This window comes from Hylobates moloch, unplaced genomic scaffold (assembly GCF_009828535.3).
Source record: "Hylobates moloch isolate HMO894 unplaced genomic scaffold, HMol_V3 SCAFFOLD_14, whole genome shotgun sequence".
Taxonomy (NCBI): Eukaryota; Metazoa; Chordata; class Mammalia; order Primates; family Hylobatidae; genus Hylobates; species Hylobates moloch.
This window is the reverse complement of record NW_026652289.1, coordinates 88,805,369-88,829,951: the sequence shown is the minus strand read 5'-3', so window position 1 is coordinate 88,829,951 and position 24,583 is coordinate 88,805,369. Positions and strand designations below refer to the sequence as shown.

The following is a 24,583-nucleotide window of genomic DNA, read 5'->3' as shown; positions in this document are numbered from 1 at the left end:
GTGTGTGCAAGTTAGTGTGTGAGTCAGTGTGTGAGACTGTTAGTGTGTGGGCATGTGAGGGTGTGTGTCAGACCATGTGTCTGGGTGTCACAGTGTGACTGCATAGTTGTGTCTGTATGTACCAGTTTGTGAGTGTGAGACTGTGTTAGTGTGTGGGCATGTGAGGAAGGGTGGGTGTGAGACCGTGTATGTGAGGTGAGGGCGTGTGACTGTGTGTGTCTGTGTGTGGGTGTGTGCCCGACGGTCCGGGTGCTCTGCTGGTGCCCCCGCAGGCTCTCGTGCAGCCTAGCTTCGAAGTCAGGGCCTAGGCCTGTTGCTCACACTCTGGTTGGAGAGGTGGTTTCCGGAGCCCGTGCTCTCAGGAGCTGGGTGGCAGGCAAGAGTGCCCCGGGGGACAATGCAGCACACCACGGGGACAGCCGCCGCAGGGCGCCCAGTAGGGGGCTGAGCCGCAGGGGATGCTCCTACCCCAGGGCCCGCAGCTTCTGCTGTCTAGTGTGCACAGGTCTTTCTATGTCTTAGGCTGCTTTTCCATGTTGAAAACAGGAGACGATGGACTGATGTTCTTCCGTGGGCTACTTTGGTAAATGGAAGGATCAATGACGCAAAGAGAGACCCACAGGAAGGAAAAGCCGGGTGTCTTGCAGACCCGTGGGGCCCAGGGCCTGGGTGGCAGCGGCTGGACGGTGTCTCCGAGTGGGCGTGCAGCGCCCTACGTGAACACCAGCAGAGCCGGGGAGGGACAGGCTGAGACCCTCGGTTTCGCGTCACTCTCAGGTCACCTTTCCCCGCTCGGGGCGTAGGCTGGAGAGTGACGCAGTGGAGGGAGCCGGCGGCGCAGGCGGGTTCGTGGGGTGGCCCTGGGCCTTCAGAGCACCCAGATCGAGGACGCAAGCAGGCTGGGCTGGGGGTGGGACCGCCACCCTCGTGGACGTCGAGGGCGGTCTCCAGACATCCGCCAACTCTTGAGATCCCGTTTCTAAGAACCCCCGAGGGCCGTGTCATTGGCACACCTCGGGATCAGCGTTCGGGGGGCACACTGCCCTGCGCATGGCTCACGCGCTGCACCACCGAGGGCCCTGCCTTCCCGTCGCTCCCCGCAGCCAGCGTGCAGCAGCCAGAATGAAGGCTTTCAGACTCTAGGCTGTGGTTTCTCCACATTTTACTCCCTTCACCCACAAAACAGAGTAACATCTCCTGGCTTCTTCTGGGAGACGAACGCGGCAGCGCGTGTGGGGCATGGACTGGCGTCCTGGGTGGGGACCACCAGCTTCCGGAGCCGTCTCTCGTCTGAACCAGGGGTAAAGCGCCTGTTCAATTTTGTGTATTTAGGGATACAGTCAGGTGAAAGCAGCTTTTGGAACATCTCGATTCTCTAAGCTGGGGAAGTGTGGCTGGCTGCTGTGACTCTCCGAAGCTGGCGGAGTTGGCAGCTCACAGGCTGTTTTACTGTGGAGCTAAGCTTCTATAGCTTCTGAGCAGAAAGCTTTTCCATATACAATAGGAATTTGTACCTTATGAACTGAGTACTGAAAATTCAGCTCTCCCTGCAGGCCAGGCAGGATCACATGGGGGAAGAAGCATAGTCTGTGCGTGGCTGACCTGCACCCGCAGGCCCACAGCCCACAGCTGGGCGTCATCACTTCAGAAGTGAAATCACAGCCAGGAGGATTCGGATGCTCGAGGACTGCTCCACTGATTTCCTGTGGTGCGTTCGAGCTCTGGGATCTATTGTTCTGCATAACATAAGCCAGGCTAGAAAATCAGCTCAGTATTTGTGGGCAATAACTGAATTCAGAAGATATTTGAATTTGGAGTGTATACCTTCTCCTTGGGTCACACGGTGTCCAAGGGGCCTTGCAAAGGGAACACATCAGATAACACACAATAATGACAAAATATCAACAAGAACAAGGGGCCAGGAACTCATCACATCCATGTAAGAGCAGAGGAAAGCAGGCCTTGGCGGCAGGGACAGATGCAGCCCTGTGAGGCTCCCGCGTGGCCTGGAGCCCTCCCCATCAGCCCGCTGAGGATAGGCCAGCAGAAGATGATTGGGAACACAGGAACCTGGCTCTCCTGGACCGCTCAGCAGCCACAGGTTTACTCCTCACACCAGGTAACAATCTCCTCCCCAAAAGCTTTCATCCCGTTAAGGGCTCCTGCCCCCAGTGCAGGAGCCAGTGATGGGATGAGGACCAGCAGCCACAGCCTGAGTGGGAATTCTCTGCCCTCATGCACCCTACAGACCACAGTGAGGTAGGGCACTCACCACAGCCCACCTCCACCCTGCTGAGAAAGGAAGCAGGCAGAGCAGGCCCTGCAGGGAGGCCCCATGGGGTCGTACCACACCCTGCAGCTCCATGGTCCAGCATCTGACACACACCTCTTAGTTTCCCCTGTTCCGGCCTCAGCTCAAGCCTCTATGTTCCAAAGATCCAAGTTGGTTAGGTATATTTTCTGACTTCCTTGGTATCCCAGGGGACACCCCTACTTCATGTTTTGCTACTGTACAAGCCTAGTTGCCATTTTTTGACCTCTTGTATCAGCTTTTTTGGTGCCTCCTGCCCAACCTTGAAAGTCTTGCCATATATTTTAGCATTTTGTTTCTGGAGTGCCCCACATCTGAACCAATTTCTGTTAGCCAATGTTTGCCGTGTCAGTGACCTACTTGAACATCTTGGTGCACACAGCCCACTCTGTTGTACTTATGGTGCAGAGTGCCGTGGGCCCGGCAGCTCTCGGCCTCTCCAGGCTCCAGGTCGCCTGGCTGGAATCTGTCGGCGGAGCTGATGCTGCAGAGAACCAGGTGCCTCTGTGGCTCCTCTGCAGCTGTGCCCGGCTGGGCATTTGTCAGGGCTGTGCGTGGCCTCAGGGCATTGCTGAGGTGCATGCTGTCCTCCAGCACCACATCCTGGGGCTGCAGCTCCCTGGGGGCAGTGCTGTGAGTTCAGGCAGCTGTCCTGTGGCTTGGGTACCTTCATCTATTCCTTCCTGATGTGTCCAAGTGGTTTGGAAGTTTCTCTGCAACTTCCAAGTTTCCTTCACCCTTCCTCTTTGTTCTTTATTTTTCTCCTCTTTCACAGACACACAAGGAAAGAAAAATATGTGTTTTTTGGCAAGTAGTTGGTTATGTTTTAAATGAGAAATGTAGAATTAAATCCAAACCCCTACCTGACCACATTGCCCCAGTGCCCAGCTCTGGCTGTCAGCTCCTCATCTCCCACACCCTCTTCTCCTTCCACCCCTGACCCCAGAGCTCCCCTCAGCCTCATATAAGTGAGATCATGCAATATTTGTCCTTCTGTCTCGCTTATTTCACTTAGCATTCAGGTTCATCCGTGTTGTGCCAAATTGGCAGGATTTCCTTCCTTTTTAAGGGTGAATGATATTCCATTTGTGTGTGTGTGTGTGTGTGTGTGTGTGTGTGTGTATGGTTGCAATGAACATGGCCGCACAGATATCACCTTGAGATTCTGATTCCATTTCCTTTGGATATAGACTCAGAAGTGGGATTTGTTCAGTCATACAGTAGATCTATTTTTAAGTTTTGAGAAAGTTCTATATTGCTTTCCATGTGGCTGTACTAATTTGCACCCCCACAGCATACTAGGGTTCCCTTTTCTTCACATCCTCCCCAACACTTGTTATCTCTTGTCTTTTTGATAACAGCCATTCTAACAGGTGTGAGGCCATATCTCATTGTGTTTTTGACATGCATTTCTCTGATGATTAATGATGCTAAGCACCTTTTCATGCACCCGGGGGCCATTTATATGTCTTCTTTGGGAAAATGTCTATTCAGATCCTTTGCCCATTTTTTTGGTCAGGTTATTTATTTATTTTTTTTGCTCTTGAGTTGTATGAGTTCCTTACATATGTTCGATATTAACCCCTTATCAGGTATATGGTTTGCAAATATTTTCTGAGTCTGTAGGTTGTCTTTTCATTTTGTTGTTTGTTTCCTTTGCTGTGCAGAAGCTTTTTAATTTGATATGGTTCCACTTGTTTATTTTTTGCTTTTGTTACCTGGGCTTTTGGTGTTATATGCAAAAAATCATTGTCAAGACCAGCATCAAGGAGCTTTTCTCCTGTGTTTTCTTCCAGAAGTTTTACAGTTTCAAGTCTTACATGTAAGTCTTTAATCAATTTCAAGTCGATTTCTGTATATGGTGTAGGATAGGGGCCACTTTCATTCTTTTGTATGTGGTTATCCAGCTTCCCAACACCATTTATTGAAGAGACAATCCTTTCCCCACTGTGTATTCTTGGCATTCTTATCAAATATTAGTTGACTGTAACATGCATGGGTTTATTTCTGGGCTCTTGATTCTTCTGTTCTATTGGTTTATATATCTGTTTTTATGCCAGTCATACTGTTTTGATTGCTATAGATGTGTAATATAGTTTGACATCAGGAAGTGTCATGCCTCCAGCTTTTTCCTTCTTACTCAATGTTGACTTGGCTATGTAGGGTCTTCTGTGGTTCCATATAAATTAGAATTTTTTTTTCTATTTCTATGAAAAATGCTGTTGGAATTTTGATAGGGATTACATTGAATCTGTAGATTGCTTTGAGTAGTTATGGACATTTTAGCAATATTAATTTTTCCAAACCATGAACATGGGATATCTTTCCATTTATTTGTATCTTCTTTGATTTCTTCATTCACGTCTTACTGTCCTGAGTGTACAGATCTTTAAACCTCTTTGGTTAAATTTATTCCTATTTTATTCTTTTTGATGCTATTACAGATGGGATTATTTTCTTTCTTTTTTGGATAGTACATTGTTAGCATATTGAAGTAAAACTGATTTTTTTTGTATGTGTTCTGATTTTGTATCCTACAAATTTACTGAATTTGTTTATTAGTGTTAGCAGAGTTTTGGTAGAGTCTTTAGTGTTTTCTATATATAAGATCACATCTGTAAACAAATAGAGTTTAACTTCATCCTTTCCAATTTGGACATTTTTAATGTTTTTTCATTGTCTAATTGCTCTATCTAGTACTTCTGGTACTACGTTGAATAGAAGTGGTGAGAGTGAGCATCCTTGTCTTTTTCCTGATCTTAGAAGAAAAGCTTTGAGCTTTTCGCCATGGAGTATAATGTTAGCTGTGGACTTGTTATATATGGTCTTTATTATATTGTGGTACATTTATTCTATACCTTATTTGTTGAGAGCTTTTAATTATGAAAGGATGTTGAATTTTCTCAAATGCCTTTTCTGCATTCATTGAGATGATCCTATGATTTTTATCCTTCATTCTGTTAAGGCAATGTATCACATTTATTGATTTGTGTGTGTTGAACTTGTCTTTGGATTCAGGAATAATTCCTACTTAATCATAGTATATGATCCTTTTGATGTCCTGCTGAATTCAGTTTGCTAGTATTTTGTTGAGCATTTTTGCATCTATGTTCATTAGGGATATTGGCCTGAAATTAATTTTCTTTCTTTCTTTCTCTCTCTCTTTCTTTCTTTCTTTCTTTCTTTCTCTTTCTTTCTTTCTTTCTTTCTTTCTTTCTTTCTTTCTTTCTTTCTTTTCTTTCTTTTTCTTTTTTTCTTCTTTCTTCTTTTTTTTTTTTTTTTTTTCTTTCTTCTTGTCCTTATCTGGCTTTTGTATGAAGGGTAACACCGGCTTTATAAAACAAGTTTGGAAGTGTTCTCTCCTCTTCATTTTTATTGCAAAAGTTTGAAGTTTTACAAAAGTTCCAGGATTGGCATTCTTTAAATGTTTGGTAGAATTTACTTGTGAAGCCATTGGTCCTGAGACTTTCTTTGTTGGAAGGTTTTTGATCAGTGCTTCAATCTTCTTACTTCTTATTGGTCTGTTCAGATTTTCTTATTTTTTCTTGATTCAGTCTTGGTAGGTTGTATGTTTCTAGGAATTTACCAGTTTCTTCTAGGTTATCAATTTGTAGGCATGTAATTGTTCACAGTAGCCTCTTATGATATCAGTTGTAATGTCTTCTTTTTCATTTATAATTTTATTTATGTGAGTCCTCTCTCTTTTTTCTTGGTAGGTCTAGATAAAGTTCCATCAATTTTGTTTATCTTTTCAAAACCAACTCTTAGTTTTGTTGATCTTTTCAATTGTCTTTCTAGTCTCTGTTTCATTTCTTTCTGCCAATATTTTTTTCCTTCTGTCAACTTTGGGCTTAGCTGGCTCTTCTATTTCCTTGAGGTATAAAGTTAGGTTGTTTATTTGAGCTCTTTCTTCTTTTTTAAAGTTTTATTTTATTTTTAATTAGCAAATAAAAATTATATATATGTATGGGGTACAATGTGGTTTTCAATTCATGTATACACTGTAGTGTCATCCAGTCAGGCTAATGATTTGTCACTATAAACTTCCCTCTTAAAACTGCTTTTGCTGTGTCCCATAAATTTTGGTATGTTGTGTTTCCATTTTTGTCTGTCTCAAGATACTTTCTGATTTCCATTTTATTTCTTTTATGACACATTGGTTGTTCAAGAGTGTGTTGTGGCTGGGTGTGGTGGCTCACACCTGTAGTCCCAGCACTTTGGGAGGCTGAGGTGGGTAGATCATGAGGTCAGGAGTTCAAGACCATCCTGGCCAACACAGTGAAACCCCGTCTCTACTAAAAATACAAAAATTAGTCAGGCGTGGTGGCACTTGCCTGTAGTCCCAGCTACTTGGGACGCTGAGGCAGGAGAATTGCTTGAACCTGGGAGGCAGAGGCTGCAGTAAGCCAAGATCGCACTACTGCACTCCAGCCTGGGTGACAGAGTGAGACTCCATCTCAAAAAAAAAAAAAAGTGTTGCTTAACTTTTGCATATTTATCAATTTCCCTATTTTCCTTCTGTTATGAATTTCTAGTTTTATACCATTGTGTTTGGAAAATATACTTCATATTATTTACATCTTCTTAAATTTGTTAAGTTCAAGCATGGTGGCTCATGCTTATAATCTTAGTACTTTAGGAGGTTGAGGCAGGAGGATCACTTGAGACTAGGAGTTCAAGATCAGCTTGGGCAACATAGCAAGACCTCCTTCTCTGAAAAAAAAAAAAAATTTGCTGGACATGGTGGTGCACATTTGTAGTCCTAGTTACTCAGGAGGCTGGGGCAGGGGGATTGCTTAAGTCCAGGAGTTCAAGGCTGCAGGGAGCTTTGATTGCACCACTGCACTCCAGCCTGGGTGACAGAGCAAGACTCTGTCTCTAAGACAAAATTTTTTTTAAAAGAAATAAAACTTGTTAAGACTTGTTTGTGACCTAATATGTGATATATCCTGAAGAATTTTTTGTGTATGCTAGAGAAGAATGTCTTTTTCTGATGTTGGGTGGAAAGTTTGGTCTATGTCTGGTAGGTCTACTTGGTGTACAGTGCTGTTCAAGTCTGCTGTTTCCTGTCTGGATGTTCTATCCATTATCTTAAATGGGACATTGAATTCCCCTATTACATTGTATTGCTGTCAATTTCTCCCTTTAGCTCTGTTAATACTACTGTGTATATTTAGATGCTCTAGTGTTGGGTGTGTACTTATTTATTACTGTGATGGGTCCCTGTTGAATTGACCCTTTTATCAGTGGAAGAGGGTGGGTAATGACCTTCTTTGTCTCTAGAGACAGTTTTTGACTTACAGTCTATTTTGTCTGATATAACTTTAGATATCCCTGCTGTCTTTTGGTTACCATTTCCATGCAAATGGTAATCAAAAGAAGTCTTGTCTTTCCATCTGCTCGGTATCCCACCTATCTGGAATTTACTTGATGACTAGCTGTAAACCTTTGTGACTATGGAGGGGCAGATGTGCAAAGATCAGAGATGCCCTAGATAATTTCCTTGGGGGCTGCCCCCAAGCTCTTTCCTTTCTTCTCCCAGGAAGCGATGCTGGCCTTCTGTTTTGCGGGCTCTGTTCATGCATTTTCTGCTTCTCATTTGCTCAGAATGTATTGCTTACCCTGCAGAGCACTGAAGAAACCAAGAGAGGCACGCCACGCTCACAGGAGCTCACAGTTGGACTCTTGCCAAAGAAATTTGGGTGTAGGAAGAGGTGTGCTGTATTTCCCAGAGCATGGGCAGGAAGAGAACCTTTATACAGTCCTTTAAGGCAGTGGTCCCCAACCTTTTTGGCACCAGGGACCAGTTTCATGGAAGACAATTTTTCCATGGACTATGGGGTGGGACATCATTTTGGGATGAAACTGTTCCACCTCAGATCATTGGGCATTAGTTAGATTCTCATAAGGAGTGTGCAACCTAGATCCCTCACATGCGCAGTTCACAATAAGGTTCACGCTGCTGTGAGAGTCTGATGCTGCCACTGATCTGACAGGAGGCAGAGCCCAGGCGGTCATGCTCACTTGCCCAGCTCACCTCCCACTGTGCGGCCCTGGTACTAGTCCGTGGCGGGGTTAGGAGGGTTGGGGACCCCTGCTTTAAGGCATCTTTTAAGAATTTTTATTATTTTTACTCTTTAGGTCCATTTACCAGAAATTTTTTTATTCCTGATAGCTGAAAATTCTTTCTTAAGCATAGAAATTTAGTAATGTCCATCATTACATGTGAAGTAATGAACTCATCTTCTTCTAGAACCATGTAGTTTGAAAAGTTTTATTCCACATCCTAGAGGCTGATCATCAGCATTTTCCATTTTTTAGATGGCAAGTGACGGTTTCTCCTCCCATGTGGTGTGTGGGGCCCCTTAGCTGGTAGAAGAGGGTGGGTTTCTGAGTGAGGATAGTTGCATCCACATGTCCTAAGCACTCATTGTGGGCCACAGAGATGCTCATGTGTGGATCACTTGCAAGCTGGTGTGTGCGACGAGGGAGGGGAGAAAGGTGTTGACAGTGGCAGTGGGCGGAGTGAACTTCGTGAGGGTGCTAGGGGTGTCCGTGAGACCACGATGAGCCCAGCTTTCCTGAGAGGGCCGTGGCTGTCTGCCTTGTCGTTTGCTCATTTGTGTGTTAATCTGCTAGGACTCCTGATTTCATGATGTCCATGGACCTCCTCCAGAGCTGAGGGCTCCTTGAGGTATGTAGTGCAGTTTTCTGATTTTACAGATGAGCAAACAAGGCCCCACGAGGAGAGAGGAGGTGCTCTGGAGTAAGAAAATGCTGGTCTGCATCCTGGGTGCGCGTGTCCTTTGTTTTCTGACACAGGGACAATTACTCAGCTGAGACTGTTACCTCCTTTGCAAAGTGGATTATCATAGTTCTACCTCATGCAGTCGCTGTGAAAGGTGCAGATGGTGTGTGTAGAGCACTTAATCCAGGGCCAGGTGCACAGTAGGTGCTCAATAAAAATTAGTTATTTTTGCTGCTATCCAATCCTGCTGACCAGTAGCCAGCAGTCATGGCTCTTCACTCTTTTTTGTTTTTTGTTTGAGACAGGGTCTTGCTCTGTTGCCCAGGCTGGAGTGCAGTGGTGCAATCTCAGCTTGTTGCAACCTCTGCCTCCAGGGCTCAAGCAATGCTCCCACCTCAGCCTCCCGAGTCACTGGGACTATAGGTGTGTGCCACCATGCCTGGCTACTTTTTTTCTGATTTTTAGTAGAGACAAGGTCTCGTGATGTTGGCCAGGCTGGTCTTGAACACCTGGCCTCAAGCGATCCACCTGCCTTGGCCTCCCAAAGCGCTGCAATTACAGGTGTGAGCCACCATGCCAGGTCGGCTCTTTGCTCCTTTACTGAAGTCTCTTTTCCCTCCAGACAAAGTTAGCCCAAAGGTTAAGCCAGAAGAAAGGAACATGTCATAGAGTGAGGTCGTAGGGCTGGCTTGGAGCAGGCTTCATCTCTATCTGCTCTGTCCCTGCAGTGACTTCCTCCTGTCATCCACGGGCTGTGTTTGCACACTGTCACATCCTGTTCTACTCATGAAGACTTAATTAAATGCCAAAAAAGAGACATACCAAAGTGGGAAGTGTCTTCGCCTTGCTCTGTGTAGGGCGGAGAGGGCAGCCTGGCTCTGGCGCCTGCTCACCATGTCCATCGGGTGAACCTCCACTCTTGGCACCATGGCTGTCAAGTTGGGGATGAATGCCTACCCTGCCTGCTTCCCAGGGCCACCCTCGGCATCGGATAAGGAAGTATCCTTAAAATGTGTCCTAAACTGGCTGGGCACGGTGGCTCACGCCTGTAATCCCAGCACTTTGGGACGCCGAGGTGGGTGAATCACCTGAGGTCAGGAGTTGGAGACCAGCCTGGCCAACATGGTGAAACCCATCTCTACTAAAAATATAAAAACTAGCTGGGTATGGTGGTGGGTGCCTGTAATTGCAGCTACTCGGGAGGCTGAGGCAGGAGAATTGCTTGAACCCAGGAGACGGAGGTTGCAGTGAGCCGAGATGGTGCCACTGCACTCCAGCCTCGGCGACAGAGTGAGACTCCGTCTGGAAAAAAAAAAAAAAAAAAGATCCTAAACGAAGACTAAAAAGCAGAGAATGAAGAGAAGGAATTATTAGAGTTTCGTAGCAACTTATTGGATTTTAGGTATTTACATTTAAAACAAACAACTCTTAGAAACCGAAACTGTGAAAAGCCAACACCTAGTATCACATTTCCTGAAAATGAACTTTGAATCTAGTAGTACACATTATAAATGAAATAATTTTAGTCAGAATTTGCATTTCAGGTAATTACTGGTAAAGGGAGTCAGGTTCTGTGAGATGGAAGCCATGAAAAAATGGAGTGAAAGTCCCTTTAGGGGATTAAGAAATGAATAATGTGTGCTAACGTTTAATTTTCCGCTTGTTCTTGCCACATTCTTTTTTTTTTTTTAACAAATTTATCGAGGTGTAATTTAAATACCATTAATTTCATCCCTTGGAAATGTACGATTAAATTATTTTTACCAGATTTAGAGTTTTGCCACCATCACAAGTTCTAGAACATTTCATCACCCCATAAGGATTTCTGGGACCCGTTTCCAGTCAACCCTTGTTGCTTTCCCCAGCCTTGGGCAGCCCTGATCTTTCTGTTTTTCTAAATTTACTTTTTCTGGAAAGTTCATATAGATGGACCGACCCCATCTTCTGTGTCTAGCTTCTTTCCCCAGCATCACTTCTAAGCATTCATCCGTGCACGAGCTGTGCCGCATTTTCTTTATCCTTTCACTATGGATGGACATTCGGAATGTTTCCAGTTTTCGCCTCCTTTGTATAATGTTGTTATGAGCATCAGTGCTTTGTGTGGACATGTGTTTTCATTTCTGTTGGGTGGATTCCTAGTAGAATTGCTGGGTTATATGGTAAATTTATGTTTAACTTCGTAAGAAACTGCCAAACTGCTTTCTACAGTGGCTAGCCCTTTTTACATTCCCACTAGCAATGTATGAGGGCTCCAATTCTCCATATCTTGGCCTTTTCTCATGTTTTGTCTTAGAAATTCCACTTCCATTTGAATTATAATCAAATAGAAAAGATGCTTTTGTGATAACACAGAAATCTCAATTAGATGAAGTGTTGGACTGTGTACCTTTGGTTTAACAGCAGCCTAGTAATTGAGAGGAATTGATTTATGTTGCTGAACAAATGGGCCAGTTGCCAAGGGAGCATATGGCAAATAATTAATGACAGTTTGCTATGGCCTTTCTTATAGAACATACTCCATCTGGCCTTCTGCTGCTTTATCAGGGTCATCTAATTATTTAGGAAATGCAAGCAGCTTCCCTTAGATGGCAGGTTGGTGGTAGCTGTATGTGTCTGTGGGGTGTCCAGGCCTGAAACATCAAGACCCATGACTTATCATTTGAATAGATATGGTACACAGTGGCAGATATAGACCCCCTCACGTCCACACAGGCTTTCGTGTATGCTAACTCCCTTGCGGACTGGAACGCAGTAATTTCCTGTGCTTCTTTCCAGATCGTGCACAGAACTCTGGCGGCCATGCTGGGTTCCCTTGCAGCACTGGCAGCACTGGCTGTGATTGGTGATGTAAGTTGTCACAGCCCCAATCCCTGGCTCACCACTCAGTGGAATGTCAGCTCAAAGATGTTCCAGGATTCAGGCTTTCGCTGGTTTTTTCACTATTTTATATGCCACGTCCATGTTTTTGCCCAAGAACCATGCTAGAGGTATGAACTAACAAGCTACAGCATTGAAGAGTATTTTTCATTCGGTTTTGTGACACACTCACATCCCAGTGGTGTGATTCCTCATCGTGGCTGAGGAAAGGCTCCTCATGGGCATGTTTGCCTAGGGCTGTGGAGCTGGGTTGTGGTGGGGCTGGATCTGGGTGTTGGAACTAGAGGGGACCATCCTAGCTGGTGCAGAAAGGTGGGAGTCAGTTGGGCCAGGGTCTGTCCTGCAGAGATCAGGAGGCCCCTGAAGAGGCGTGTCTGGGGATGAGGGTGTCCTGTTTGGGTCTGAGCAGGGCCTCTCTGGCAGGGACGTGGGAAACAAATGTAGGGAAACAACAGAGACCAGTGGCCACTGGGGATGGAGGCCCAGAGTTGTCTGAGAGGCAGTACTGGAACCCAGCTGAGAGTGGGACAGATGGCCATGCCAGTTCCCGTCCTCTGGCCTCAGGCATGGCACTGCAGAGAGCACGTACAGACTCCACTAGGAATGTAACCAGGGGCCAGTCCCGCTATGTGGGAGCTGCCAGAGGCAGGGGCTAGAAAAAATTTTATTACTAAATGCATAGATTTGACATTATAGATGGGTCAAGACTGTTTTTCAGCAGCGATATAATCCAACTTCAAAGGCAAGTGGATGGTGAGATTTCCAATCCTGGCCCGCCCACTGAGTGGGTGCAGCAGGGGGCAGCGCTTCATTAGGCTCATCACTGGGATGGCGGCGCACGGATTAATTGGCAAATTTGTGCTTTGATTTCAGAGACCCAGCCTGACCCATGTGGTGGAGTGGATTGATTTTGAGACGCTGGCCCTGCTGTTTGGCATGGTAATTACAGCCCTCCCCGTGGGACTGGGCTCCACGCCTGCGGTAACTGGGCCTTCTCTGGCCTCCGCAGCTGAGGATCCTTCATTATGTTAAAGACACAGTGCCTAGGGCTTGACTGAGAAGTGTTAGTGCAGGTCTCATGAATCTCTCCTGAGGAGGAATGGAATGGGGCTATGGTTCGTGAGCGGGAGAATTCCAGCCCAAAGCATGTCTGACAATGAAATAATATTGCCATTTAGAAAAGCTAGCAATTCTTTTGAGTTATTGCTGTTAAAATAAAAAAACAGACTATCCCAAATAAACCATGTAGGAGTTTCAGTGGGAGAGAGAGTACCTTTCATTATGTGAATAAAGGAAGGTGTCACTCCTAAGTATTAATTTGGTGTTTGCTAATTGATCATAGTGCCCAGTGGCCACTCTGTGCTGTGAGGAATGCCACCAAGTCCACCTGTAGGATCTCGAGGTGCCCAAGCGGGCCAGTGTGGGACATGAGTCCTAACCCAGCTTAACTAGAACCAGTGGAGCCTGGGCAGTAGGGGCGGCCCACGTGTTCCTGAGCAGACCCCAAACAGTCCAGTGGTCTGCAGGAGGGCTCTTCCTCTCTGGGTTAGACTTGCTCTGTGTACAGCTGGGCACTATAGATCCTCATTTTCCTTGCCAACATTTCATCCCTCCCAAGGCTGGCTGACATAACGGAGGGCCCAGCTATGTGACCTGATGGAAACCGTGCCGCCATCCTCTGTGGGCGGCACGCAGGGAGGCAGGCCAGTGCTCTAACCCTGGCTTCACAGAGTAACTAATACTTGTGTTGGGCCTGAGACGTATACAGGGTTTGGGCATCTGGATAGAAGAGAGGAAGTGTACCAGATATCCCTGAGATATGCCTTTTTTAAAAAAGGAATGCTATATTTGCTAGGACTATGTAACAAAGTACCACAGACTGTGTGGCTTAAATAATATAAATGTATTTTCTCACAGCTCTGGAGGCTGGAAGTCCGAGATCACGGTTTGGGCAGGCATGGTTTCTCCTGAGCCTCCCTCCTGGGCTTGTAGATGGCACCTTCTCCCTGCGTTTTCACTTTGTCTTCCCCGTGTGTTTCTGAGTCCTGAGACCCTCATCCTATAAGGACATCAGTCACACTGAATGAGGGCTCACCCTAACAACCTCATTTTAACTTAATTACCTCCTTCAATGCTCTCACTCCAAATACAGTCACGTTTCCATGTACTAGGGGCTAGGACGTGAGCATATGAATTTTGGGGGACACAGTTCAGCCTATAAAAATGGCTTCAGCATGTTTTTCTCGGTGAAATTCAGTTCAGCAAGCACTGGCAGGTTCTGCGATTCTGGAACTGCAGGGTACAGGGTCGTTACAACCAGGTCCCTGCCTTTTCTCCCCCATTTCCTGGCAGCCAACCACCCATGGGGCCATTTACCCCCATCCCTGAGTTCTAATCTCCCTGGGTGGTTCTGTCAGCAAATGTGTAAAACACCACACAGGTCTGTACACGCCTGTCTCCTTATGTGTGTTCACGTGAAGCTCCATTGGTGTGCAAAGCCCCACGCTCCACCGTCAGCTGTCAGTGGCCTTTTGGGTGAAGATGAACTTTGATGGTCACTCTGGACACGGTGGATATTTACACTGGGTCTAAATTGACTGGGGACATTTTTGTTTTCTCTAGTTTATTTGAGAGACAATAGTGTCTATTGGGACTCCTGTTTACCAAGTATTGTAATTTGAATAATTATATTGCATTTTCACAACCTGACAAAGTATAGAACTTTCAGAGGTATGGTGAGAAAACTGAAGGACAGAAAGGTTAATTCATATTTTTGTTCAAGTTTGGACTATTTTTTTTTTTTTTTGAGACGGAGTCTCGCTCTGTTGCCCAGGCTGGAGTGCAGTGGTGCGATCTCTGCTAACTGCAAGCTCCGCCTCCTGGGTTCACGCCATTCTCCTGCCTCAGCCTCCCTTAGTAGCTGGGACTACAGGCACCCACCACCACGCCCAGCTAATTTTTTGTATTTTTTTTTTAGTAGAGATGGGGTTTCACTGTGTTAGCCAGCATGGTCTCGATCTCCTGACCTCATGATCCACCTGCCTCGGCCTCCCAAAGTACTGGTATTACAGGCGTGAGCCACTGTGCCTGGCCTCAAGTTTGGACTATTTTTAAGTGGCAGAATCAGGATCTGAACTTTCATCTTCTCATTCCAAGTTCAACACATGGTGACTGCCATCTAAGAGGAACTTCCAGAACATTCACTAGTTGAAATGTCTGGTTGATAAAATTCGGAACAACTGGGACATGACTTTTTATTAGGATCCAGGATGGCTATTTTCACCAACTCATCATCCTCACTGGAAAGAAACAGGCGATAGGCATTCTGGGTTCACCTGGAACCCAGGGAGCAATTGTTTCAATACAACTGCTCCCAAATTGGTGACCAAAATCAGTTTAATTATTTTAGAAAACAAAATCGAACCCAGTTTTAGCATGTAGAATGTTTAAGTGTTGCTGGTGTGGACACGTAGATGCAGAAGGCCACGTGCCGGCCCCTGCCCCGCTTCTAGCTTTGTGGCTGTGAGCAAGCCACCTCGCACTCTGATCCCATTTTCTTTTTTTTTTTTGAGACAGAGTCTCGCTGTTGCCCAGGCTGGAGTGTAGTGGTGCGATCTCAGCTCACTGCAAGCTCCGCCTCCCGGGTTCACACCATTCTCCTGCCTCAGCCTCCCGAGTAGCTGGGAATACAGGCGCCCGCCACCGTGCCCAGCTAATTTTTTTTGTATTTTTAGTAGCAACGGGGTTTCACCATGGTCTCGATCTCCTGACCTCGTGAACCACCCGCCTCGGCCTCCCAAAGTGCTGGGATTACAGGCGTGAGCCACCACGCCCGGCCTCTGATCCCATTTTCTAGTCTATAAAACAGAGGGTGAAAATAGCACCTGATGGTTTTTTTTGTGTGTGTGTGTGAGGATCGGATGGGATGGTAATGTGCCTTGAGGACAACTCCCTGGACACACATATAGGCACAAAACTGCTAGCAAGAGGCTCCATTCGAGGAGTGAGTGAGTATACTATTCCAGGAAGTGACGGTCTTGCTGCATCTCAGAGTGAGGAGCTTGGTGATTTGGTGGCTTTCAGAGGCCAGAGCTCAAATGTGTAAGGGATCATGCTGATGTCGTTTTAATATGGTGTCCTGCTAAAAGATTATCCTTGTCTTCTTCTTCTCTTTTCCGTGTAGATGATCTTAGTAGCCATATTTTCAGAAACGGGATTTTTCGATTATTGTGCTGTAAAGGTAGGTGTGATGTTGCATTTAATAATTCTATCCTGATTAATTTATATATGTATTTTTCTGACATTATATATTTAGGAAACAAACATTTAAAACAAACATTGAAAAATTCCATCCTTCTTTTAAAGGTTGCTTCTGCAGGGCAGGGTATGCTTGCTGTGTTAAGTTGTATGGCTCTGAGCGGCACTTTCAGCTGCTCAGTAAAGAAATGAAGGAGGAGGTCAAGGAAAAGGGTACTCAGGTTGAATGTTTGTGTATTATTTAAATTGTCTGGTGAGAGCTACACATCAAAAATTTTTTTACATATTAGAGTATCCCAATATTTCAAGCCATTAGCTTCTGATTACTTTGCTTTTTGGTGAAATAATTTCCATGATTACTTCCTAAATATTGAATATATACACATTTATGTTTTTAACTGGAACCCTGGGGAGCTTCACCAGCCAGCTCTGGCCTCCAGGATTTGTACCTGTCCTGTCATTCAGGGTTGGCAAGAGGAGAGCTCAATGTGTACCATGCCCTGCTAATGCAGTCTAGTGCTGTGCTTGAATATATATATATTTTTGAAACTGAAAAGGTCTTTTTAAAAATTACTCAACAGGCTGGGTGCAGTGGCTCATGCCTGTAATCCTAGCACTTTGGGAGGCCGAGGTGGGTGGATCACGAGGTCAAGAGATTGAGACCATCCTGGTGAACATGGTGAAACCTCGTTTCTACTAAAAATACAAAAATTAGCTGGGCATGGTGGCGCACACCTGTAGTCCCAGCTACTTGGGAGGCTGAGGCGAGAGAATTGCTTGAACCCCGGGTGTGGAGGTTGCAGTGAGCTGAGATCACACAACTGAACTCCAGTCTGGGCGGCAGAGTGAGACTCTGTCTAAAAAAAAAAAAAAATTACTCAACAAAGCCCTTTGCAAACTCTGACTGATAGAACTGTGCTGTGATTTTTGTCATCTTTGTGCCCCATCTTATACATGCCAGGTAGATATTTGGTCTATTACTCCTTACTATTAAAAGTGTCCCTTAGTTCCCCAGAGATCAGCAGACACTAGGCTCACATGGATCCCAAATGTCAAAGCCCAGGTGGTCTAACCAGAATACCGATGGCATTATGGGGACTGAGGGTCATCACCTTGTGACAAATTAACCATCATAGGGGCTCTGTGAAGGAGGAAGATCAGAGGGCTGGCAGTGTTGGCTAGGGAGGGTTTAGAATGCCCAGGAACTGCGGTGGCCAGCACTCGCTCATCCCGGCCCCACTAGGAGTCCGTGGGTCTACGTCTTAACCCATGTGGCAATGTTTGGCTCCCTGTTCTTAAAGTCACTAATGAGAGGCTGCCTCTGTTCTATGAGCCTGCTGACTCTGGCTTGTACTCTCTCTGTGTGTGGCCAGGCATACCGGCTCTCCCGGGGACGGGTGTGGGCCATGATCATCATGCTGTGTCTCATCGCGGCCGTCCTCTCTGCCTTCTTGGACAACGTCACCACCATGCTCCTTTTCACACCTGTGACCATAAGGTATGCAAAGCACCTCTGCCGTGGGGTTTGCGGCCAGGTTCTGACAGGCACGGGCTCTGGCTGCATGGCCTGGCTCCAGGCTCCATTCTCAGGTGCATGAAAAGGTGGGCAGTTGAGCCCACAGCTCACTGCATTCCAGTCCAGCTCGTGTCTGCTTTCTGTGACTGCAGTACATGCTACAAGCAGTGGGGCCTCAGAAGCTGGTGGCAGAAATGCCTATGGGAGGTGGAAGACATAGTCCTTGCTTTCCTGGAGATTGTGGTCTCATGGGGAGACACTTGGACAAGAACAGCTCACCCCTGGTGAAACCTCGTCTCTACTAAAAATACAAAAATTAGCTGAGCATGGCGGCACATGCCTGTAATCCCAGCTACTTGGGAGGCTGAGGCAGGAGAATCCCTTGAACCCAGGAGGCAGAGGTTGCAGTGAGCTGAGATTGTGCCACTGCACTGCAGCCTGGGCGAAAGAGTGAGACTGTCTCAAAAAAAAAAAAAAAAAAAAAAAAGAACGGCTCACCCCAGACCACCAGGTGCCCAGGTGCCAGGAGTCCCTGTCCATGTTCTTCTCTGTCACCATCTGCCACCTGGGCTGGCTCGGCAGGTCACACACATGCCCAGGGCTCAGGGGGTCACGTAGCTAGGGGGAGTTGGAACAGCCACCGTGAGGTTCCTCATCAGATGCTCGGAGGGTCGCAGGACCAACGGGGCTCAGCAGAACCAAGGCTGAGTCTGGCATGGCTTTATAGGGCAACTCTGGGAAAGAGAACTTTGATTCGATTCGATTCGATTCCATTCCATTCCATTCCATTCTATTCCATTCCATTCTTTTAATTCCATCTACTTTAATCATTCATCATTTATTGAGGGCCATAGGCCTGTTTGCCCAGAATCTTCTGAAGCGTGACTTGCGGTCCTGGTCCTCATGTGGGCCCCTTCTGAAGACATGGACCTGTGTGTTTCCATATGTATGCTCTCTATTTTAAAGATGGCTCCCCAGCATGTCAGCCTCTGGGCTGGCCCTGAGGACACAGAGGGCGAGAGAGGGGCCTCTCAGGGAGTCATCCTCAGGTCCTGCTTGGTAGTAGGATGTCTTGAACAAGTCATTTCAGGTGCACTGATCTGGGTTGTAACAGCAAAGAGATTAACCTGAGCTGGCATTCTGAGGGCGCTGTGAGACACAGAGCCTGCCTGGACACAAGGCATGGGACACAGAGCAAGTTCCAAGGCCCCACAGGGCTGCTTCCAGGGCTCTGGGTTAATTTGGGGGATGCCTTTGGTGTTAGAACAGTAGTGGGTCTTAGAGAAGGAGTGGGGTGGGGAGGGGCAGGGAGTGGCCAGCGCCACTATAGAGGTAGATGCAGCATCCCCAGGCCATCTGCTGCCTCCATGTGGAGACTTGGGTTCATACCGAGGCTCCTGCAAGCTGGGCTACACTGTCACACCCTGTGTGGCATGGGAGGGGTGCCGGGCTCTCAGCCTTCTCGCAGGGTGTGGTACCACCCCTCTCAGTGCCCGGGGTGGAGAGTCAGTGAGGGAGGGCGTGAACGTGTTTGAAGGCTGCTGTACACTGTCACATACACTACTGACGGCACCAAACTGTGCCTCCTGGACACGTCAGGGGACAAGAGCCAGGCCCATCTGCCCCTTCTAACCAGCATGACTCTGCTGCTGCCCTGGCTTGAAGACCTCCACGTGTCCTCACACTCCCCCATGGCAGCCTGGTGAGAGCAGGGTTCCAGGGCTGGGTGCACTGGGCACTTTGTTCCCAGCATCCCTGTATAGCCCGGGCAGCTGAGGGGTTTCTCAGCCTTGCCAGAATTTCTTCATGTCCTCACTACTTGGAACTGCCTTTGTCATGTTGTTAGAGCAGTAATTCCATTTATTAGTCAAAAATTTACATCTTTCAAGATTCCAGTGCTGGTGTTCTAAGATTCCCTATTTATCTGACCATATTCTTTATGGCTTTGTAAGTGCTGGCCACATTCTTCCCCTTTGTCTGGACTAAGTGGCTTTGGTCCTTATAGTTAATAGCTAGTTCCATTGAGATGGATGCGCCTCCCTGCTTGATCTGGCACTGTTGACTGCTGCACACACATATTTTCTTGCTAGAAGCAGATCCTGGGAGCTTCCTCAGCACAGTGCCACTGCTGCCTGGGATCAGAGGCTCATCTGTGGAGCCACTCCTGCTTCGGTCCCCAGGCACGCTCCTTCCTCAGCTCCCACATGGCTCCACGGGCTTATGCTCCTCAGGCCAGCAGAGGGGAGGCTGTGTGGCTGGCTGCACTCAGAGCTGAGGGCCGGGAGGTGGTGGGAGGCCTCTGAGTGAGACCCGAGGCCGGGTCCTGTGTGGGAGTGGGCTGTGCGGATGAGCAGGTGTGGGAGATGCTGTGATGTGCCTTCTACACTTTCTTTAGAGCAATGTTTCCCAACTGTGTGCATACTGGGTCCCCTGGGGAGCTGTAGAGCGCCACTTCCCCGGGCCCACTCCCAGGCACTGGTCTGCGCTGGCCAAGTCGTAGGACTCCCAGATTCCAGCACAAATCTAGTGTGAGGCCATCGGTGGAGCTCCACAGCTGTAGAATGTGGCTTGACAGATCAGTAGGGTGAATACAGTTAACACGAATTGATTGTACACTCCAAGATAGCTAGAAGAGAATAACTGGAATGCTCCCAGGGTAAAGAACAGATTGATATTTAAGGGGATGGGTATCCCAGTTACCTGGTTTGATTATGTGAATTATTACATTATCATATGCACCCTGAAAATGTATGTATGTATGTATGTATATATCTAGTATGTATTATAGCAATAAAAAGTAAATAAATAGAAAATACAAGATGAATGAAACAAAGGGAGGGGGTGAGAAGAGAGCCTAGGGCCTTGGTGTCCAGGAAGCGGGAGGTGGGAAAGGGGCTGAGTCAGCAGGCCCTGTGCGAGCCATCCGCACTGCCTCCACACTTACCCCCACAGCACCAGCTGGCCTGTGGAGGGCCTGCCCTGCCCTGGGGGCCAGTGCTCCCTCCAGACCTGGGAGTGCTGGGGAAACGGTACCTAACCACACTGAGGGTTTGGTGGCTGGAGGCTCACTCTGGAAAGGAATGTAACTCTCGGAGTGAGCTGTGGCCTGCGGGGGTTGTTGCAGTTGTTCATTCTCTCCAGCACTGCCTTCCCCACAGGTGTGTGTGTGTGTGTGTGTGTGTGTGCCTCCCTTATACGAGCAAGCGCCTTAAAAATCTCTGGGTTGCACGTGGGCCTTTCACAATGTGTACAGTGGGATTACTTTCATTTTCCTCTATTTGTGACAGGTTGTGTGAGGTGCTGAACCTCGATCCAAGACAAGTCCTGATTGCAGAAGTGATCTTCACAAACATTGGAGGAGCTGCCACTGCCATCGGGGACCCTCCAAATGTCATTATTGTTTCCAACCAAGAGCTGAGGAAGATGGTATGTACCAGCATGCTAGGGTTGCTTCCAGTAAATCCACACCTCCACTTACTTAGCACTCTACTCCACGTAGACGCCTGTGTTAGAAATCAAGATCATCACGCCACCTCTTCACAGTAAGTGCTACTGGGCATCTCAAGACTGGGATGTTAGGTGACTGGTCCTTCAATCCTAGAGTTAACTGGCTTGAATTGACTTCATACTCACTCTGGTCAGTTTTTAAAGAAATGACTGGATAGCATGATATAGTTAGTCATAGTATGTTATATTAATTGTATTAATAGGAACTGAGGTTTCTTCCAACTTACATTAAAAACAAAATGACCTGTCCCCTCTCACTGGAGATATGGGATTCCCTTCTTAACTGTGGTGGATTAGTTTACTGATGAATGACTTAAAATTTATTTTTTAAGGGTCGGAAATGAATGTCTTTAGAAATTCTTTGAAAGCCCCATATAAATATTAGGGTATAATTTCTTTGTATACTGTAATAAAGACAAGTATTAGAAAGTGCATATCTTCAAGGTGAAAATTGAACTACTCTTTGATCATTAGAATTTTCTCAATCTTCCTCCTCTGAGGTATCAGTGAAAATGCTTCCACATTGGTGTTATTTCTTGTAGATGATGTGTTTGTGTGTGTGTGTGTGTGTGTGTGCGTCTGAAGGGTGTCATTGTGTTTGTATTTGAACGCTGTGTTCCATAAAAATATTTAAACATTTGAGAATCCGTGGCTCCAGGGTGTTAATGGCAACTTCATGGAAGCAGCGCGCTCCAGAGGTTCTGGGTATGGCTTTGCATTCCCTAGCTGCCCTGGGAAACTGCTTGGCAACCCTTCACCAACTTTGCCATGTGAGCTGAGGGGTGCAGCCATGATCACGCCACCCTGGAGCATGTCAGGTGGTAACAGACCCTGCAGTTTATCCTAGGGGCACCTGTTATCCAGGATGGAGCTCATGCTCATGGAACAGAAGTATTTTTAGAAAAAAATTGTATTGTTAGTTTCATTCCATAAAAAAGTAATACTTTTTTTGGTAGAAAACAGAAGTTTCACAGACATGCACATGCACACATAATAAAAATTCATAATTCCACAAACCAGAGGTAAATTCTTTTAATATTTTGGTGCAAATAGCATCCTAGAGCATTTGTATGTGGATATAGATGAATACAAAAGACAGCACAGCTTCTGCTTCTGGCCAACATGGAGTAACAGGGCCGGGATTTACTCTCTTGCCATAGTCAAACAAAACAAACAAAAATAAACCAAAACCAGACAAAACACATGGAACAATGGTAACAAAGTCACTGGACACCAGGCACAAAGGGACAGTGATCCCTGTGAGATGGGAAACAAATGCGGTGAGCTCTATGACTGCTCCAGCTCACTACCTCGAGAGAGCTTCCAGAGTGCTGTGCAGGGAGGGATGACCCTGGCCGAGCCCACGAGACCCCCTGAGTTGAGAGGATGAAGCTGGAAGTCTGGGGAGACCAGGGCAGCGAAGAGTCCAGAGAGGACACAGCCGAACCACAGAGATCCTCAGAGGGTCCCTTTGGAGCGTTCAGCAGAGTGTTCAGATGAGTGCATTCATGCGAGAAGACCACATGAGACCCGGGGAGAACAACCCAGAAAGATGAGAGGGACGAGTGCTTGACGCACACAACAGGAATAGTAATGATGTCTGTTCTGCCAGGCAGACTGGAACCTCTTAATTTATGGAGCACTGGGTAGAGTACTCACAAGGGTCTTGTCTCAGTCGTGAGGGGTAATTAACTACAAACTGAACACTGCTCTGCTTCCACCTAAGAAATCTTGAAAGTAAGACCCCAAAGAACCAAACTGTTTCTAAGTATTTTAACTGCATCCCAGAACAAACCTCAAGAATATTTAGAGTGATACAAAAATATTCAACAACACACAGAGTAAAATTTGCAATGTCTGGCAACCAATCACTGATTATCAGGCATGTAAAGAAGCAAGAAAATATAATCTATGACAGCGATGATACAAACCATTTGAAACTAACGTACAACAGACACAGGTGTTAGAATTAGCAGACTAGGACATTAAAACTGTCATTATAATGGTGTTACAGATATTCACCAAGTAGCAACATTAAAGATATTAAAAAAGCCCCACGTCAAACATCTAGACATGAACATTACAATGTCTGAGATAGAAATACACTTGCTGGGATTAGTGGCATATTAGATATTACATAAGGAAAGATTAATGAACTTGAAGACATAGATCCAAAATGAAACAGAGTAAAAAGATAATAACAAGGACTGAAAAGCATTAGTGAGCTATGGGAAAACTTCAAGTGGCCTAACATGGAATTCTCATCTCTGAAGGAGAGAGGGGAACAGAAAAAGGCATCTGAAAAATGATCCTAAATTCCAAATGTTATGAATGGTATAAACCCACAGAATCAAGAAGTTCAATGAAGCCAGAGCCCAAGAAACACGAAGAACACTACAGTAAGGCACATCATAATCAAATTATTTGAAAGCAATGATTTACATCATTGAAGAGAAAATCTTAGTTTCCAAAGAAAAAGACATGTTACAGGCGAGGAAACAGAGATAACGACGACAATATATTTCTCTTTAGAGATAATGCACGTGTGAAGGCAGTGGGGCAATACCATTAAATACTGAAAAAAAAAACACCTGTGATCTCAGACTACTACACCCGGTGAAAATCTCTTTTTCTTATGTACAAAAAACAGACTTTTTCTCATATAGAAAAGCTAAAAAGAATGCATCAGCAGCAGACCCACATGGTAAGACATACTAAAGGAAGCCCTTAAGGCAGAAGGAAAATGACACCAAATGGAAACGTGGATCTTCACAAAGTCATGAAGAATACTGAAAAGGGTGACTACATGGGTAAATTCACATACTTTAAAAAATTACTTAAACCACTTTGAGATAATTGTTTAAACAAAATAATAATGTAACATGTAAGTGGAATTGATGACAACAATAAAATAAAGCCTGGAAGGGGAGAAATTAAAATATATTAATATGTCAGGCACGGTGGCTCACGCCTGTAATCCCAGCACTTTGGGAGGCTGAGGCAGGTGGATCACAAGGTTGGGAAATCGAGACCATCCTGGCTAACAAGGTGAAACCCCGTCTCTACTAGAAATACAAAAAAAAAAAAAAGAAAAACCTAGCTGGGCATGGTGGCACGTGCCTGTAGTTCCAGCTACTCAGGAGACTGAGGCAGGAGAATTGCTTGAACTCAGGAGGCGGAGGTTGCAGTGAGCCGAGATTGAGCCACTGCACTCCAGCCTGGGCGAAAGAGTGAGACTCCATCTCAAAAAAAAAAAAAAAAAGTATATTAATGTAAGATTTTTTATAGCATATGTGAACTAGTATAATTTGAAGGTAGTCCGTGAAAGTTAAAAGTGTATATGATAAACTCTAAAGCAACCACTAAA

The 24,583-nt window shown here is 46.0% G+C and overlaps 1 protein-coding gene across 1 annotated transcript in view; it reads left to right on the top strand.

The window, feature by feature from the left end:
* OCA2 (OCA2 melanosomal transmembrane protein) overlaps nucleotides 1–24,583 on the top strand; it is a 339,630-nt gene that overhangs the window by 87,173 nt on the left and 227,874 nt on the right. The window contains exons 9-13 of the mRNA XM_032174444.2: nucleotides 11,835–11,906; nucleotides 12,810–12,875; nucleotides 16,120–16,176; nucleotides 17,567–17,691; nucleotides 20,997–21,135. Coding sequence (XP_032030335.1) covers nucleotides 11,835–11,906; nucleotides 12,810–12,875; nucleotides 16,120–16,176; nucleotides 17,567–17,691; nucleotides 20,997–21,135 — 459 coding nt within the window. The remainder of the gene's footprint in view (nucleotides 1–11,834; nucleotides 11,907–12,809; nucleotides 12,876–16,119; nucleotides 16,177–17,566; nucleotides 17,692–20,996; nucleotides 21,136–24,583) is intronic.